Raw genomic sequence first — 15,257 nt, forward strand, 5'->3', positions numbered from 1 at the left:
CTTCTTTGAAAATAGAAAACAACTAAAATCACAACAGTTCATCTAATTGTCATTTGAAGCAATGTTTTGCCCTATAGTTCCACAGATTCTTTTGTTTTGTTGTTTTTGTTTTCAAGTGAATTAAATTTGAATTGCATTGCCATGACGCTGAAATGCTCCATAAGGCACTACAAGAGGCAAATCCCATGTTTCCAGAAGCAAAAGTCCTGTTGCGTCATTGCCCTCTGTTAGTGTGACGGGTCTCACAACCCAGAATGAGCACTTGTTGACTTGTAGGCTTGTGTCCAAGCTGATGAGAAAGAAGGCTTTTGCCTCCAGGATGCCAGCCTCGGGGTGTCGGGGTCACACGGAGTGGCTGTTTCCATCCAGACGCACCAGTGGGAATTGACACATTTCATCTCTGCAAAAGCCAAGAGAGATGTGCAAAGGACAAGAAACAAATGTTAGGAAAATAAATAAATAAATCTCCAGCTACCATCACACTCAAATCATTTCCACTCGATTCAGCTCAGCAACATTTAGTTCCCCTGCTGCCTTGGGGGAGGAAGAGATGTGAACTCAATTAATTAAGTTCAACGATCTGAAGGAATTATGTTCAATCAGCAAATGTTCCATCACTGAGGTAGAGATTGAACTCAAACCTTCATCACGGTTATTTTAATTGTTAAGAAAGAAACAACTCTATATTCATCATTTACTCAGGCTAAAGGTAAAAGGATCTGGTTATATTTAACTCCAACAATGCATGCTGGGAATTCTGTGGATATTGCTGAGACTTAATTAGATGAACTCTCAGGACTTCACTCATTCATTCATTCATTCATTCATTCATTCTTTCAAGAGCTTCAGTCAGAAACTTCTCAAGCTGAATTAACTTGAAATGAATGAAACACTTACACATGTACTCACATTAAGTACACTTTTAAAGATGTGTTGATTCCACTTAATTCCTGCTTCAATTTAAAAAAGCGTGTCCAACACAAGCACAGAAACAACAACAACAACCACAGCAGCAGCAGCAGACTTACCCTTTTAGATTTTAACGCTCTCTGTCCCGTACACGTTGTAGCCTTCACGGTACGTGGCAAAATTCTGGGTGTTTGCCGGAGGGGCTGGCTTAAAGTTTTGGGCGTTCTTTGCCAGCTTCAGTCTTTTGGTTTCTTGTCGTGACTTATAGCAGAACTCTATCAAAGCCACGGTCATAGCCAGGCCAAGCCCTCCTACCAGAATATAGAAGACTCCTGCCACGTTGCTCAGGCTTAATGCACTTGTCTTGTCCTGGGGGAGGTAAAGACCACCATTAAGACTTTTTAAATGGCACTCTGAGGCTGACCTCAAACAACATTTATACCCACACCATCATAAATCCTACATGTTCATTCTGCTGCACTATGACTAAACAGAAACTCTGAGGAGGTTTCTAACTGTGTCTACAAAACCCTCTGAGGTGTAGATGCTTAATTTAGCCTTTAAGTGAGATAAATTGGAACAACTTAAATGTGTCTAATTCCTCCTCTCACGTTATCTCTAAAGAGCTGGGAAGGTGAATGTAGAGAGCTGCTGTCTATCCTGCTTTATGGTCTCTTTACGAGACCACCTCTAACGGAAGGCGGTCGTGGTCGTACAGGTCTACAGATTAAACCCTCGATTCACTATCATACTGTAGCTGCTCAACTTCAACACTCAAAGTACAATCAAAGTGGCAAGCCGTGGAAGGTGAATTGAACCATTTTGCTGCTATTAAAAAGCCAAACAGTAATATTGAAATTCATTTATGTGAGTTTTACCATTTGCATTCGAAACCCTGTGGGATGTTTTGTAGACCTTGGGGGCAGTAAATTCTACATATTAGACTTATAAAGTCAGTTAACTGGCTTATAAACTTATTTAAATGAATTTTAAAATGTTCCTTACTCTGACACTCCCTCTACGAGACAAGACTATTAAATACCATTTGACCACTTTGTGCTCAGATGGTATTTAAAGGTCAGTTTGGACTCGGTCAGAATAAGGATGCCTTGGGGAAACTAGCTGGTCATGTCAGCATTAATACACACTGCTTGCATACAAATGAATAAGAACACCAATAAACTAAATTTCAATAGAGGTTTGGTTGACAAAATAGCAGTATAATGGTTTCAATTCTATGATTCAATTCTTCAAAATTTTATGGTATGAATAAATATAGTGTGTAATCATGCTGTATTTTTTTTTTTTTTTTTTTTTTTACAAATCTTGGATAGTGTGCATACAGCAGTAATGAAGTCATGTTAATGTAATGAATCATGATCAGAGTGTGAAAAATCAGACTATGTGTAAAAGCAGATCTAGTTTTTAGTGTTCTGCGTGTTATTCTGAGGGCAAACAGGCAACTATATCAGATATATCATGTCATGATTTACATGTCCGACAGAATGTATGTTTTAGATGTTTGCATATGAACAGTTAGGTCAAAATGCATTTTGCAATCAGTATAAAAAGACCTGCAGCGACTGACCTTACTTCCAGAGTCCTTGGTTCCACATTCACCCTTATCGTACCACCATTTGTTTTTCAGCTTGTCTAAGATGCCTTGTTCACTGAGTTTCAATACTGCAAGGTTTACAGGAGTTCTTCACGTGGGAAATAACATAAATAACATTTTATTATGTTATTTTATGTTATTCAACTTTTTTTAAACTACTTTATACTGTGCAAAGCGATAGAGTAGGGTCCTGGCCAACACATCACAGATAGCAAGCAATATACTACAGTGTATATAAATATAAGACCTTTCATAATCCATGACTACCCTAGCATGCCAGACCCCAGCTATATCGCTTTGAGTAATCGGCACACACTGATCACAAGAAGAGGAAAGATTTGAACTTGCATAATAAAGCAGCTGCTGCATAGCTTTCACAGAATGAAAGAAAACAGAGGCAGTAATTGCTGGGGGCACTTTTTTTTTTTTTTTTTTTTTTTGCTATGGGCAGCCTTTTTGATGTTTAGCAAGGTGGATCTAACAGGAACCCTTTCTTGACTAACAAGACAAACACAGCAGTCCAATTTCATTAACACCTACTAGGGGTAATGTCTCACAAAATCACCCCTTTAAATCGCAAAAGAAGTGTCCATTGTGACCCCACTCACCCCCTGTGCTAGAATATGTCTCCTGTCTTAAGACAAAATATACAAGTTTAGATAATGCTTCACAATTTCTAAAGAAGATTTCACACTATCTGAGATAAGATGATGTCTAAGACAATCTCTTAACACAGAGATTTCTTTTCTTTGGGTGGTGGGGTTGTTTTGCAAGACATTATACTCAATTTCCTTGACTGCCTGATTTCCTGTCTGATTTCCTTTCAGAAAAAATATCAGTGTTTGTAATCCAACATCATCAAATATATTGCATTCACCACTGTGTTCTTTGTATATCAGATCGAATACAAATTCTATTTTTTTTTTTGATTGATTACACACAGAATAAATGAAATTAAGTCATGCATGGTGTTAAGTGAATGATCTGCTGTCCTGTTCTCCAGTCAGAGCTCAGTGAAACGCAAAATTATGCCTCACAGACGCAAAAAGCAGAAACTAAATGTACAACTCTGAATTCATTTCATTTGTCTTGGGAGAGGAGAAGAGAGCGAATCTGAACTAAATGATCTGTAATTGTATTTTGGACAGAAGCACATTTTGGACACTTAACATCTTTGCTCTTATGATGTATTTCAGAGACATTATGAGGACGAATTGCAAACCAAGAGGCTTTTAAGTGAGGTTGCTTTTTTTCCCATTAAGGAGCTAGTGCTGCTTCAAAATTTGCAATTTTTCATAATAACACAGTTTAAGCACCTTTTATGCATCGCAGCATCAAAGCGTTTTTATAGACTGTTACTGAATGACTCATGTCTCGGTTTGAAGTGTTTTTGTGTTTCAGTGTGTTCAAACACGGCTCTGCACCTTAGGGTGACAAAGAGATAAAACAAAGCTGCCCTCAAACCACAGGTTTAGATTCAACGCTGCCACATCATGATGATCGCCGCTGCTTAAAATGAAGATAAGAAGTTGTGATTGGACATTATCTGCAATGTCCAACAGCATTTTGGCTGTCTTCTTTTCTAAGTTATTGTAAATACAAAGACTTGACATTTCAAAATTATTTCTGGAGTGTTTAAGTGACATCAAAGCCTGGATGGACATAAACTTGATATCATGACATTTAGACCCACTGGTGCTTCTGATTCCTCTCAAATGGACCTGAACTACACTCGATGTTTAGCCCATTGAAACAAACCTTGGTCACAAAATAGATTGTTATATTGTTGTTTTATTTCTGTCATTAAATCTGATTTCTTCCAACTGAGGCTTCTGTCCAAACTCCTTTTTATCTTTTACTGACTTCATACTTTGATGATAACTCACCTAGACTATTGTAATTATCTTTATGTTGTTGTTAACCAGGCTTTGCTTTCTAATAAACCTGTCCCAACCTGCCCTGTTGTTGCCTCCCTTCACTGGCTTCCAGTACATTCTAGTATTGATTTTTAATTAAGATTTTATCGTTTGTCTTAACAGTTTAGCATCATCTTATATTTAAAGACATGTGTCCCTTCAAGTTCACTAAGGCCCAATGACGGCATGTGCTCTGTAATATGTTGAATTGGATTGGATAATGTTGTTTTATCGTTATTATTGAGCATTTCTGAACTGTGACTGCTGGTCATCAGATAAAGACCCTCAGACACACCACCAGGTGGTGGCCATGGTCTTAAATATTAAAGTGACGTGCAGGGTACAGGTTGAGAAACATTAATATCTTCTCCTGTACGTCTTCTGAACATCAGACTGAGATCAAACTGAATTTGATCTGTACTCATTGCATGTAAACAGTCGATCAATGGCTGGAGGCAAAGGGCTGATGTTTGGTTGCACACTAAAAACAGCCTGACTTTGATTTTCACGGTATAGGGATGAAAACACCGAACGCTGTGTAAAATGATAAAAGTTTAAACACCTAAAACGAGAGCACAGGGCTGAATAAGAGGCGTCTAAGAGAAACCATGATGGAGGCAGACGTGGCTGAAGCAACTTCAGAGGAGAAAAACATCATTTCTGTTTCCCTTCCTCGTCTCTGAGCAGCTTGGGTTTGTAATTACTTTGTTCCAGACATAAAATTGTGGCGTTTATGTATTTTTGCTCTGTTGCCTGTTGCAGTTTGGTCTGTGTTGGGGAACAACTCCACCTGTCAGTCAGTGTTCAAACAGAAAACACTGCGAGCTTTCTGAAGCTCTGATGTGAGCAGTTGGCTCACAGCCCCACACAGAGGAAACGTGTGAAGTATCCGACCTGGTTTCACACATCCAAACAACTCAAATGAACGCAGCAGCCTAAAATAACAATATGGAGCTGCCAAGTGCAGTTAAACATGGAGTTTGTAAAGAACAAGCTTATAAACAGAGCAATAGTAAGTCCATTATGAGCTGTAACACTGAAATACAAAAGCTTGTCTGATCCAAGGCTTAGGTCCTGTGACCAAAATCTACAATATTGTTTCATAGTCAATATATTATAATACTATATAATATAACAATAGTATTAAGTCACATATGTATCGGTCAAAAAAAACTAAATGTAACTCTTGTTTTTCTTTTCTTTATCCAACAGTATTTAAACATTTGAAAAATCAATAAACTATAACTCACTATATTGATCACAGTTGTTAGGCCATTAATAGACTAATACCTGATTACAACTATGCTACAGTGTCATTCATCATGATTAATGTTTATATGCTACTACTACTGCTAAACCATCGTTTATAGCTAGATTTGCCATTTCATATGGACTAAATTATGAAATAAACATTTAAACAAGTGATAATTTCAAGTAAATTAATTTAAGTATAGCCCATTTTGTTTACTTCCCTTTCAGAGTAATAGTTCTGCACATTATATGCAGAAAAACTGCAGTGCCAACCTACATTTCACTTAGGCTCTCAATCACTTGTGTCTCTAATTTATAGTTTTCCTCTTGATCTTATTGGTCTCATGATTATTTCACCTGCACATGGGCAGTGTGAGACATCAAAACCAACAAGTATTGGATCTCCTCTGTTAGCCTGCATCTTAAAAATGTAACACTGACTGTACGCCATGTTCAAATCACTGAGAACGTTAATAATAAACGGATGGCTTATATTCAATGCCAACTAACAGTACTCAGGTTTGTTTTTACCGGTGGCTCTCTCTCTCTCTCTGACTCAGTGAGTCCACCCACTCACTTCTCCATGTGCAGCTCTGATCCTGAAAAATATGTTTACAGCCACCATGGTGTGCATGTTGGGCTGCATGAGGTGGTTCACATCAGCAATTAAGACCCATCTCTCCTGTCACTTTCACCTTTTCTCCAGCCTGAAGATATGAAGACTGTTGCTCAATCAAGGTTTGTTTGAATAAGGGACGTTCTGAATAATAATAATAATAATAATAATAATAATAATAATAATAATAATAATACTAATATTAATACTACAGGCTGTGGACAGATTATCATGAACACCTGTGCACTCTATTAGAATACAATACAACAGCCAGTGCTATAAATCCTATATTTGTGAAGCTTAATAACCGTTAATGTTCCTTTTCTTTTTATTGAGGAGGGCTGTAGTATTACCTGACGTCTTATTTGAACTTCACAAAGATATTATTTATTGTTGTATTGGATTTAATACATTGCACATGTGTGTCTTATATTGTGCCCATCTCCTGTAGTTGTTTTTAATCATCTGTGTGTAGCAGATGAATTAACCTCGGCTCCCTCTGATACCAGAGCTTTAACCTTCAGTCTGTCTGCAAAACAGGAAAACAGCATCTGGGAACATTCACAACCACACAAAGTAACTCACAACACAAACAAACCCATGCACAGTACTGACTCTCATGGCCAAATTAAGACATAAATCACATTCTGTATGATGTCCAATGAAAAAAACATCACAAAGTAGAAACATAGATTGGCCACAATGATATGAATATTTCATATGATCCAGCTTTGATTTATAAAAAATACTAGTAAACATATCAAGGCTTCAACCTTCTTCCAAGTTCTGTGAGCATGACTGCGTCAAATATAAAAATATCTGATAGATTTCTAAATGTATGTGCCAAATTTAACTTTAGCAGCACAATGGTAACCATTCTTTAATTTTATGTTTCTCAGTGGTAGTTACATACAATATATTTACATATCTTTGTTAAATTACCCACACCTGCATTTCTGTTTCTGAAAGTGAAATAAGGACAAAGAAATATGGCAGTCAGGTGTGACAGTGTCACACTGATCATTGACTCTTTCAAACCGAGGGGGTCGAGGCAAATTGCCCACGAGAAGAGACGACTCTTTGTGTTATACCACTGGTAGTATCCATGTCCTGCTCACTCAGGAATGAATGACTATAGTGGATAACAGCAAAGTTTGCTTTGTCTCTTCTCTCACAAGATGCCAAGAGAGCTGTGGTCATGAGGCAAGCTGAAGAGCAGAGGCAGAGATGGATTCACAGTAGGGCGTTTACTGTGCCCTGGCATCTGAAACACAAGATCAGGGGCCTCATTTATGGAAAAGTTGTACAACAGATTTGATTGAAGCCAAATCCTCATCAGTGTCTGTATTTTTTCAGACCCACCTGGAGGAAAGCCCGAGCTCTTCTGCAGAGCTGAGGCTGACGTGCACAGCTCTAAAACAGTGTACGTAAAGATATAGTATACTTGAAAGCATGTGCACAGTTTGAAAAACCTTCTCTTCTTTTATTTAATTCCTCATCCTTGATTTAACTTGACATATAAAGCAAGACTATTCAACTTTTTCCATTTGTAATAATCAGAAATCAGTGCTACTTCTCTGTAATTGTCACCTGTGGGTGCTGCTTTTGCAAAAGTTGCATAGTCTCACTTTAATGTCTGAATGTATTTTAACTCATTCATTGTTTTTTTTGTTTTTTTTTACATGACAGGCTACAAGTTCACTGTGGGAAAAAACCAACACATAATTTAAATCAAATCCTCTTGTACAAATGGAGCCCCTGGTCATATCTTAACACTCTACTAGTGCAGGGTTTACCAGGTCAGGGTGGCCATGGAAAGACTTTGACTGGCCTTGGATCAAGACCAACCAAAGGTTTCTGTCAGTCTTACGCTAGATTTCGGTGAGAGGATGTTGGACAGAAAAGTTTGGACTGTTAGTTTTCACTCCGTCATTAGAATTCTCACGTTTGCCTGTGATGCTTAGTCCCCTCAAGACAACGCTGTTTCCTGTGCCTAACGCCCAGGCGGCTATAATTGGAGAGTGCATTTGTTGTTTATCAGCTTAGAGATACTGATAACCTAGAATCAGACTAGAGCTTCACTTTGATCCCTCTGGCAGTATTTGGACGGTCAACGTATGAAGATACAAAGCTTTCCTGTTGGCCTGTAGATGTAAAAAACAACAGATGTAAAGCTTTGTGACTGTCTTTCACAACCACAGGCCAAGAACACAAAAACAACTACTCTGTCACAAAGCACAATATTAAACTCCTTGTTCACTTTTCTCATCTTCCCCGGCAATAATTCTGCACTTATCTCTCATAATTGGGCTTTTTTTCCTCCTTCATTAGCCAAGTAAAGGGTTCCCAGTTGATCACATTTGCACGATAGAAATGGAAAAACAAGCATTTTCATTGGTAACCTAGTAACGTGTGTTTGGGCCCAAAAGACTACAGTCAGTGACGACAGCCTTGCCGATTACTCTGTTCTAGGATACCCGACTTTGGTGACATTGAGGCTGACCTTAGAGTCACCTCCCCCGCTGCCGCACTCTCCCTTGTCGTACCACCATTTGTTTTTCAATTTGTCCAAGAGGCCTTGCTCATTCAGTTTTAACACTGCCAGGTTAACAGCATTTCTTGAAACGATAAAACATAACTTGTAAGAAAATGAACAGGTCCGTGAGAAATCTAATATAGAATATTAGTAAATAATAGAGATAAATATCAATGGTATATAAGGGGAGCACGGAAGGGACAAATTGGTAAAGATTTTCACTGGTGTGGAGGGGTAAGAAGCATTTTTACAGCAAAGAAAATGTCAAATATTAGAGAGGTGGCATGGAGGGTTACATTGCTTGTAACTGAAGTGTGCGGGATGGGGACATTCTGTCATTGTTGAATTAGAGATAAGGACATCCAGCATGCAGCTTAACATTCATCACAACTGACAGACCAGCATTTTAACTAGCAAATTGATTAATGAAATATCTCAGTGTTGGATTAGAAGCAATGCAAAAGGGGGGCGGGGGTGGGGGGGGGCACCACAGAGAACAGGAGGGAGGAGAGGGGTGAAGGGGAAAAGAGCAAAACAAACAAGGTTGGGGGGAAGGTGACGGTGCACATCAGCATTCATGGATTTACTGCATGTGACTAGTATACCAATAACCTTAAGAGAAAGAAGAAAGTAACACAGACACAGACCAGATATACATAGGACAGAACAGAAAATGGCTGAACATGTTGATTCAAGTCAAATAACTCATAATACTGTTCACTCATTGATGCAATTGGAAAAAAAAATGTAGAAGAATTAAGGAGTGAGGAAGAAGAGAATGACAAAAGGAGACATCAGGGTAGGTGGAATACTATAACAACATGGAGAATATTGTTATATTATCCCACCCACCTTAATGCAGAGCCTTTGGGTGTGGCCACGCCATAGCCCTTAGAGTCGAGGTTCCCGCCCACTTTCATGGTGTCGCACGGCTTCCGCTGCTCTATGTACTCGTTCATAGTGGACTCGAGAAGGAAGGCGAACTTTCCCTTCGACTTCCGTACCCGTGAAACCCCGTCTGGCGTGGTCTTGGCAAACACTGAGGGTTCTGCCGATTTCATGTATGACCACATTTTCTCATAAACTGCTATTTTGGAGCGCTGCATTTGAGGACACAGAGAGAAGACATGAAATAGGTTAGTAAAATGTAGTCGATAAAAAACACATTCATAATGAACCGCTGCAGTTAGACATTTGGGGAAATGTGACAGTTGCCGACTTATCCAGAGCTACATGAGAAGACAGATACCACTCTGTGTGCTGAGCATGGTATCAGTCTCCTCAACTCAAAACTCAGTGAGAAAGCAAAGATGCCAATTTTCCTGAATGTCTAACTATCCCTTAAAAGAAACTGAATCATAAAGTAAAAGAAGAGAAGGTCAAAACCTTGAATGTGTCTGGACTGACTGTGGTCAGATCTTACATTTTATAAGACTGACGTCCTCTAACAGAGAGTGAGCTGAGATTTTAGCCACATTTAATTATAAAATGAAAGAAAATTAGGAGAGAAAGACGATTTTTCTTACTTCATCTCAGCCAAAAATAGACTAACATGCAGTAACAGGCCACAGCCTTAAACTTAACTAAACCTGGTGCACTCTGAGACACACTTTACTTGTTATCGTGTATCTCACAGCCTCCAACTTCTGTGACCCACCATAGTTTCATTTTAACTTATTTTCAACTCCAGAACATAACAGATTGTATTAGAGGCAGGTCAGACTTTCTCTGTTTTATGTGTGAAACTGGACAAAGTGGTTGGTACGAAGGCTTGTTACAAACGACTTCTCCCTCTCCCTCTCTCGCTCCCCTTCTCCTCCTTTAGCAACAATGATGCGTCTAATGAGAGCAGTTTATTTGCCATAATGGAGGTGATATGAGGCTCAGTGTATTGGACAGGCTCCTCTGCTGCTCTGCAGGTCCCCAGGAACCAGAGCTGCTTGGTCGACTGCAGCTCTGCACTCCACTGAGCAGTAGTGGAGACACAGTCAGTCAGTCAGCACCAGTCATGATTACAGAGCTGGCTCTGACGGTGCGGTCCAGCAAGGAAACGGCTGCTGCCCGTCAGCCCACACCTCAAACAGTGACAGGACATCAGGTGTCTTCAGCCATTACAGCTGCTGTAATTACCTGTTGGGACATTTCTGAAGTGCAATGTGTTTCAACATGTCAGCGCACACACACACACACACACACACACACACACACACACACACACACACACACACACACACACACACACACACACACACACACACACACACACACACACACACACACACACACACACACACACACACACACACACACACGACAGAGCACTGACACTTTCGCCTCTTGTAGTTCAGAGTGGATTTACCCTTTAAATGCAAACAGTGCAGCGGAGGTAGTGGGCCTGGTGCCAGCAGCCTGAAGTCTGACAATCTGGCAGCTCAGCAGAAGCAAACTGCCGACCATGTTTGGTATCAATAATAACAGACAGCCCTGACCTCCTCTTCCTCCTCCTCCTCTTCCTCCTCCTCCTCGGCGTGTGCTCCGACCAGCAGGTTACAGCTGAAGTCGTCATCGTTTGATATTCAAATCAAATCAGTCCTTTTACATATCAATCAGTAGCCTACACTTGATTTGACAATGGTGCTTATGTAACTTTTAAATGTGTCAAACACTTTTGAAATACGTAGCGACTACAGTAACCGCACTGTAGGTTATTAACAGAATATTCAAAGTGCTGAAAGAACTGTTAATTAGGTCATTTGTCATTTTTACATTTTGGTACATTTATATACAATATTATCCATCTAAATCCATCGATTTTGGGCTAAAACCTTACTGAACAAAGATGATTTTGAAGATTATCATTGTAAAAATATGTTACACTTCACGTTAATATACTGTTTATGCAACATGTATTTTAGTATGTTGGGAAATATACTGTGAAACAGAGAGAAAAAGGTAGAAAGTTCAACAAATATTTCTTATCACATAGAGAGTGGCAAAGCCTTTGTGTTACAATAACAAATTGTAACATGTCTCTTTTTTGTCCTGTTTGTTTTGAACATTTCTGGACCAAACCAGCACAGTGACCTAAGTTTAGCTGATTTCTCAGAGAATTAATGTGTTTTGTGTCTTGTTCTTTGGTGCCTGATGAAAGATAATGGACCCCTGCTGTGGTCGAGCCCGTGCAGTTCTCGTCTGAGCAGCCGACAAATATTATTTTCATCCTTTTGGTCACTGTATTCAAACGACTTCTGCAATCAGGGAAAATAAAAACCATGTCTCTCCAATAATTTGGTACGTCAAACCGTTATTAACCACTCCAGGCCAGACGAAGACTGACATCACGCGTTACAGGCTCTCATTATTTCACACTCATCTGCTCTAACATGGTCAAATATCAGCGACTCCACATGACAGGCCAAACATCAATTTGTGTTATTTGTTGTTTTAGCGTGTGCACAGTTTGTTCAGGAATACTTCTGTCTTTTTACGCATTTGACCCGCTCACTCTGGGAGTGACAGCTTCACCTCTGTGGTGCAGTCGGCTGCCAGCTGGAGCAGCCACAGACATGCACAGCACAGCCCCGCTCTGACACTCAGTACGCTGCTAAAAATGGCCAGCAAGAGGCTGATCGCCGGCCACCGGGGAGCAGGAGTACACAGCTGTCTACAATAGAGGGGGAACGGAGAGAGGCTGCGTTAAACTGGGCTAACGTGACCTTGTATTCTGAGCTTGGAAATGGAGGAGCATCTCGGAGGAAACTCTGGCTTGAAACTTTCTCATATTTCCTTAATGTTTTCAAGGGGAAGTTTGTCAGGACCGTATTCATGACACTGCAGTCAACTTCATAATCTGACAAAACAGGAAGTAGAAAAATGTGCACAAACATCAAAATATCTTTATAACTTAAAATTATTCAGAAACTATATGACATTTGTGATTTTTGATGGTAGTACACATCAATGTCTTTTGATAGGTAGATGTTTGACTTTTTATATCATTTTGTATCATTATATCATATTATTTTAGGTAATGTAAGCTGCTGGACGATCTGAATATCCCTCCTAGGGATTAATAAATAATTTTCTATTCTATTCTATTTCTTATTTACCACACATAATAAAGTTGGACTAGAAATGGACATAATACTCTGTACTCATGTTCAGCATGTTTAATTATTTCAGTTGTCCTTAATAATTGGGCACTGCCATGTATTTATTTATAGCATTTGATATAGAAGGATCAAGTCTGTGTACCCAGTTTTATCCAGATTGTGTGTTCAGCAGCTGTGTGAGTCAGTCCCACATCACGTCTGGTAGGTGAAAGTAAAAGAAAACATCGCAGTGAACTGACAAACTATGTCAACTCAGTTGTTGTGTACTGCAACATAAATAATTCACCAGAGATGTAATGGATTGTGGGCTCGGGCTAGCGAGTGAATCATTCTTGACATATGCACGATTTCAGTTCAGTTGAGTGTTCATGTAAACACTCTTAACATGACAATAATAACTGATGACAGGCCGGACCATAGTGTGAAAACAGCAATTCTTTTCTGGGTTACATGAAGACGCAAGCTCATCAGGAGCCGGTGCGGAAATCTGTGAAACTCCTCGTGTTGTCGGTCTGATCAGCAGTCGAGATTTAAGACAAATTATTCATCATTAATGACCAATGTATCCACCAATATCATATCCTGTGGCCGACGATGAATTTCAAACAAACTGGTCTAAACTGAAATCATTTCAGCCTCCAATTTAACCACCAGTCAGAAGTGGATTGTAGAGCTGATAGTGATTCACAGCCCTCTGAGTGCGTCTGTCACACTGACGTCCCAAAACAGAAATGACAGACCAAACAAAGCATATGTAATCGCCCTGGTGTTTCATCTCTATCTTGTGCTGTTCAGTGGAAACAAATTAATTAAAGTTATTGAATAATTGCATGGTTCGTTAAGCAGCAACAGAGTGATGGAAATTACCTCTAACCAATGTACTTTGAAAGAAAACACCTCTTTAAATCATTTCCTCAGTGCACTTTCGCTACTTTTCTCCACTAACGTCTAAAAACTCAACATCAACATTATTCACTGCACAACATTAAACTAAATGCAAAATAAGTGTCAGCAATAGCGCCTTATTGAAAGTGTAGAAACATGTAGCAAACCATAACTTCAGTATGAATAGAAGCAAGCGAAGGTTGAGGAAACATAGTATTCAGCAATTTATGAAGAAATAATGTGTTGAAATGTGGATTAAATTGTTTGAAATTCCCTTTAGAATAGTTTGACATTTGGGGAGTGATACCACTGCATCTTTGTATGAAACTAGAGCTTAGTTTAGCTTAGCTTAGCATGAATACTGGGAACAGGGAGAAACAGCTAAAAGTTTTGCAAATACTTTTAAAAAATCTGTTTAATCAAACCTCTTAAGATGACCCATTTTCATTTGTTTTACTCTGTACAAACCAAAGTCCTTAAAGTCTCTAGTACAAACAACCATGTAAAAACAGGCCAGGATAACCTATGCTAACTGCCTGCTGCTGGCTAAATGTCACATGTGAAGTAAATTCAAATGAAGCTATCTAGATGAGAGCAGGAATTAAAAGTTCAAATCTATTTCAATAAAAAAGCTTCTCCAAGCTGAGTGGTTTGATAACTACAGTATATATGTAGATATTGGGTGTCATTATGCTGCGTGCTCTGAGGAGGCTGTACGACCTGGAATAGGTGATGCATCTTCTTTGAAGATCACTGTAAATGTATTTTCGGCTCGTATTAATCATTAGCTTTTCACCACCAGTTTTCAATAACCCGTTGCTCAGATGGCTCCTCTGCACCGACTGTTTGGAGGAAGAAAAGCAGAATATTTGTCACGCAGGATGAAGTCACTCCACGCCTGTCAATTATCTCCTCAGGAGCACCTTTGACAAATCACAGCCTGCCAAATACTTCATGGATTAGCACATCCACAGAGTGGAGCTGCTGCTGCTTCTGGATCTGCTGCTTTTAATGTGATGATTCACTAAGGAAGCCTCTAAAATAATCAGTTTGATATTTTGCTGAATTATAAATAATAATAATAAAAAACACCCAGCGGACTCGTCAAAACTGAGTCAAAAGTTTCTGTTTTGTGCCACGTCACTGCACGTCACGCCGGTCTTTATTTTATCATCTCATACCACTCATTTTTGATTTGAATGGAATAAGGAGTTTTTAAACGAAGTGACAAACAACTCCAATAAACGTTAGGGTCCAGTTTAGTATCGCATCTGTTGTCTGTCTCTCCGGTGATAATATCTGGGCCTCTGCTACAAGTCTAGTTTGAGTTATTACACAGTAAAAGAAGGGAGTCTCTGGCAGCCGTGTGATTCAGTAGGAGTCTTATTCCATACATTTACTTTGCATTTTCTTTGGA

The 15,257-nt window shown here is 39.3% G+C and overlaps 1 protein-coding gene across 2 annotated transcripts in view; it reads right to left on the reverse strand.

Moving 5' to 3' along the window:
* Positions 1-1,032: 1,032 nt before the first annotated feature.
* The window catches only part of LOC310997511 (glutamate receptor 3-like), a gene marked incomplete at both ends in the record, with an annotated part of 66,898 nt that continues 52,673 nt past the window's right edge, over positions 1,033-15,257 (reverse strand). The window contains 3 exons of one of the 2 annotated variants that reach the window (XM_083987229.1): positions 1,033-1,278; positions 2,498-2,612; positions 9,696-9,943. In XM_083987229.1, coding sequence (XP_083843355.1) covers positions 1,033-1,278; positions 2,498-2,612; positions 9,696-9,943 — 609 coding nt within the window. Of the gene's footprint in view, positions 1,279-2,497; positions 2,613-8,810; positions 8,926-9,695; positions 9,944-15,257 lie in introns of both variants that reach the window. The other variant, XM_083987228.1, reaches the window with a different exon arrangement.

The sequence above is a fragment of the Trachurus trachurus genome (assembly GCF_905171665.1).
Source record: "Trachurus trachurus genome assembly, chromosome: 14".
In the NCBI taxonomy this organism is placed as follows: domain Eukaryota; kingdom Metazoa; phylum Chordata; class Actinopteri; order Carangiformes; family Carangidae; genus Trachurus; species Trachurus trachurus.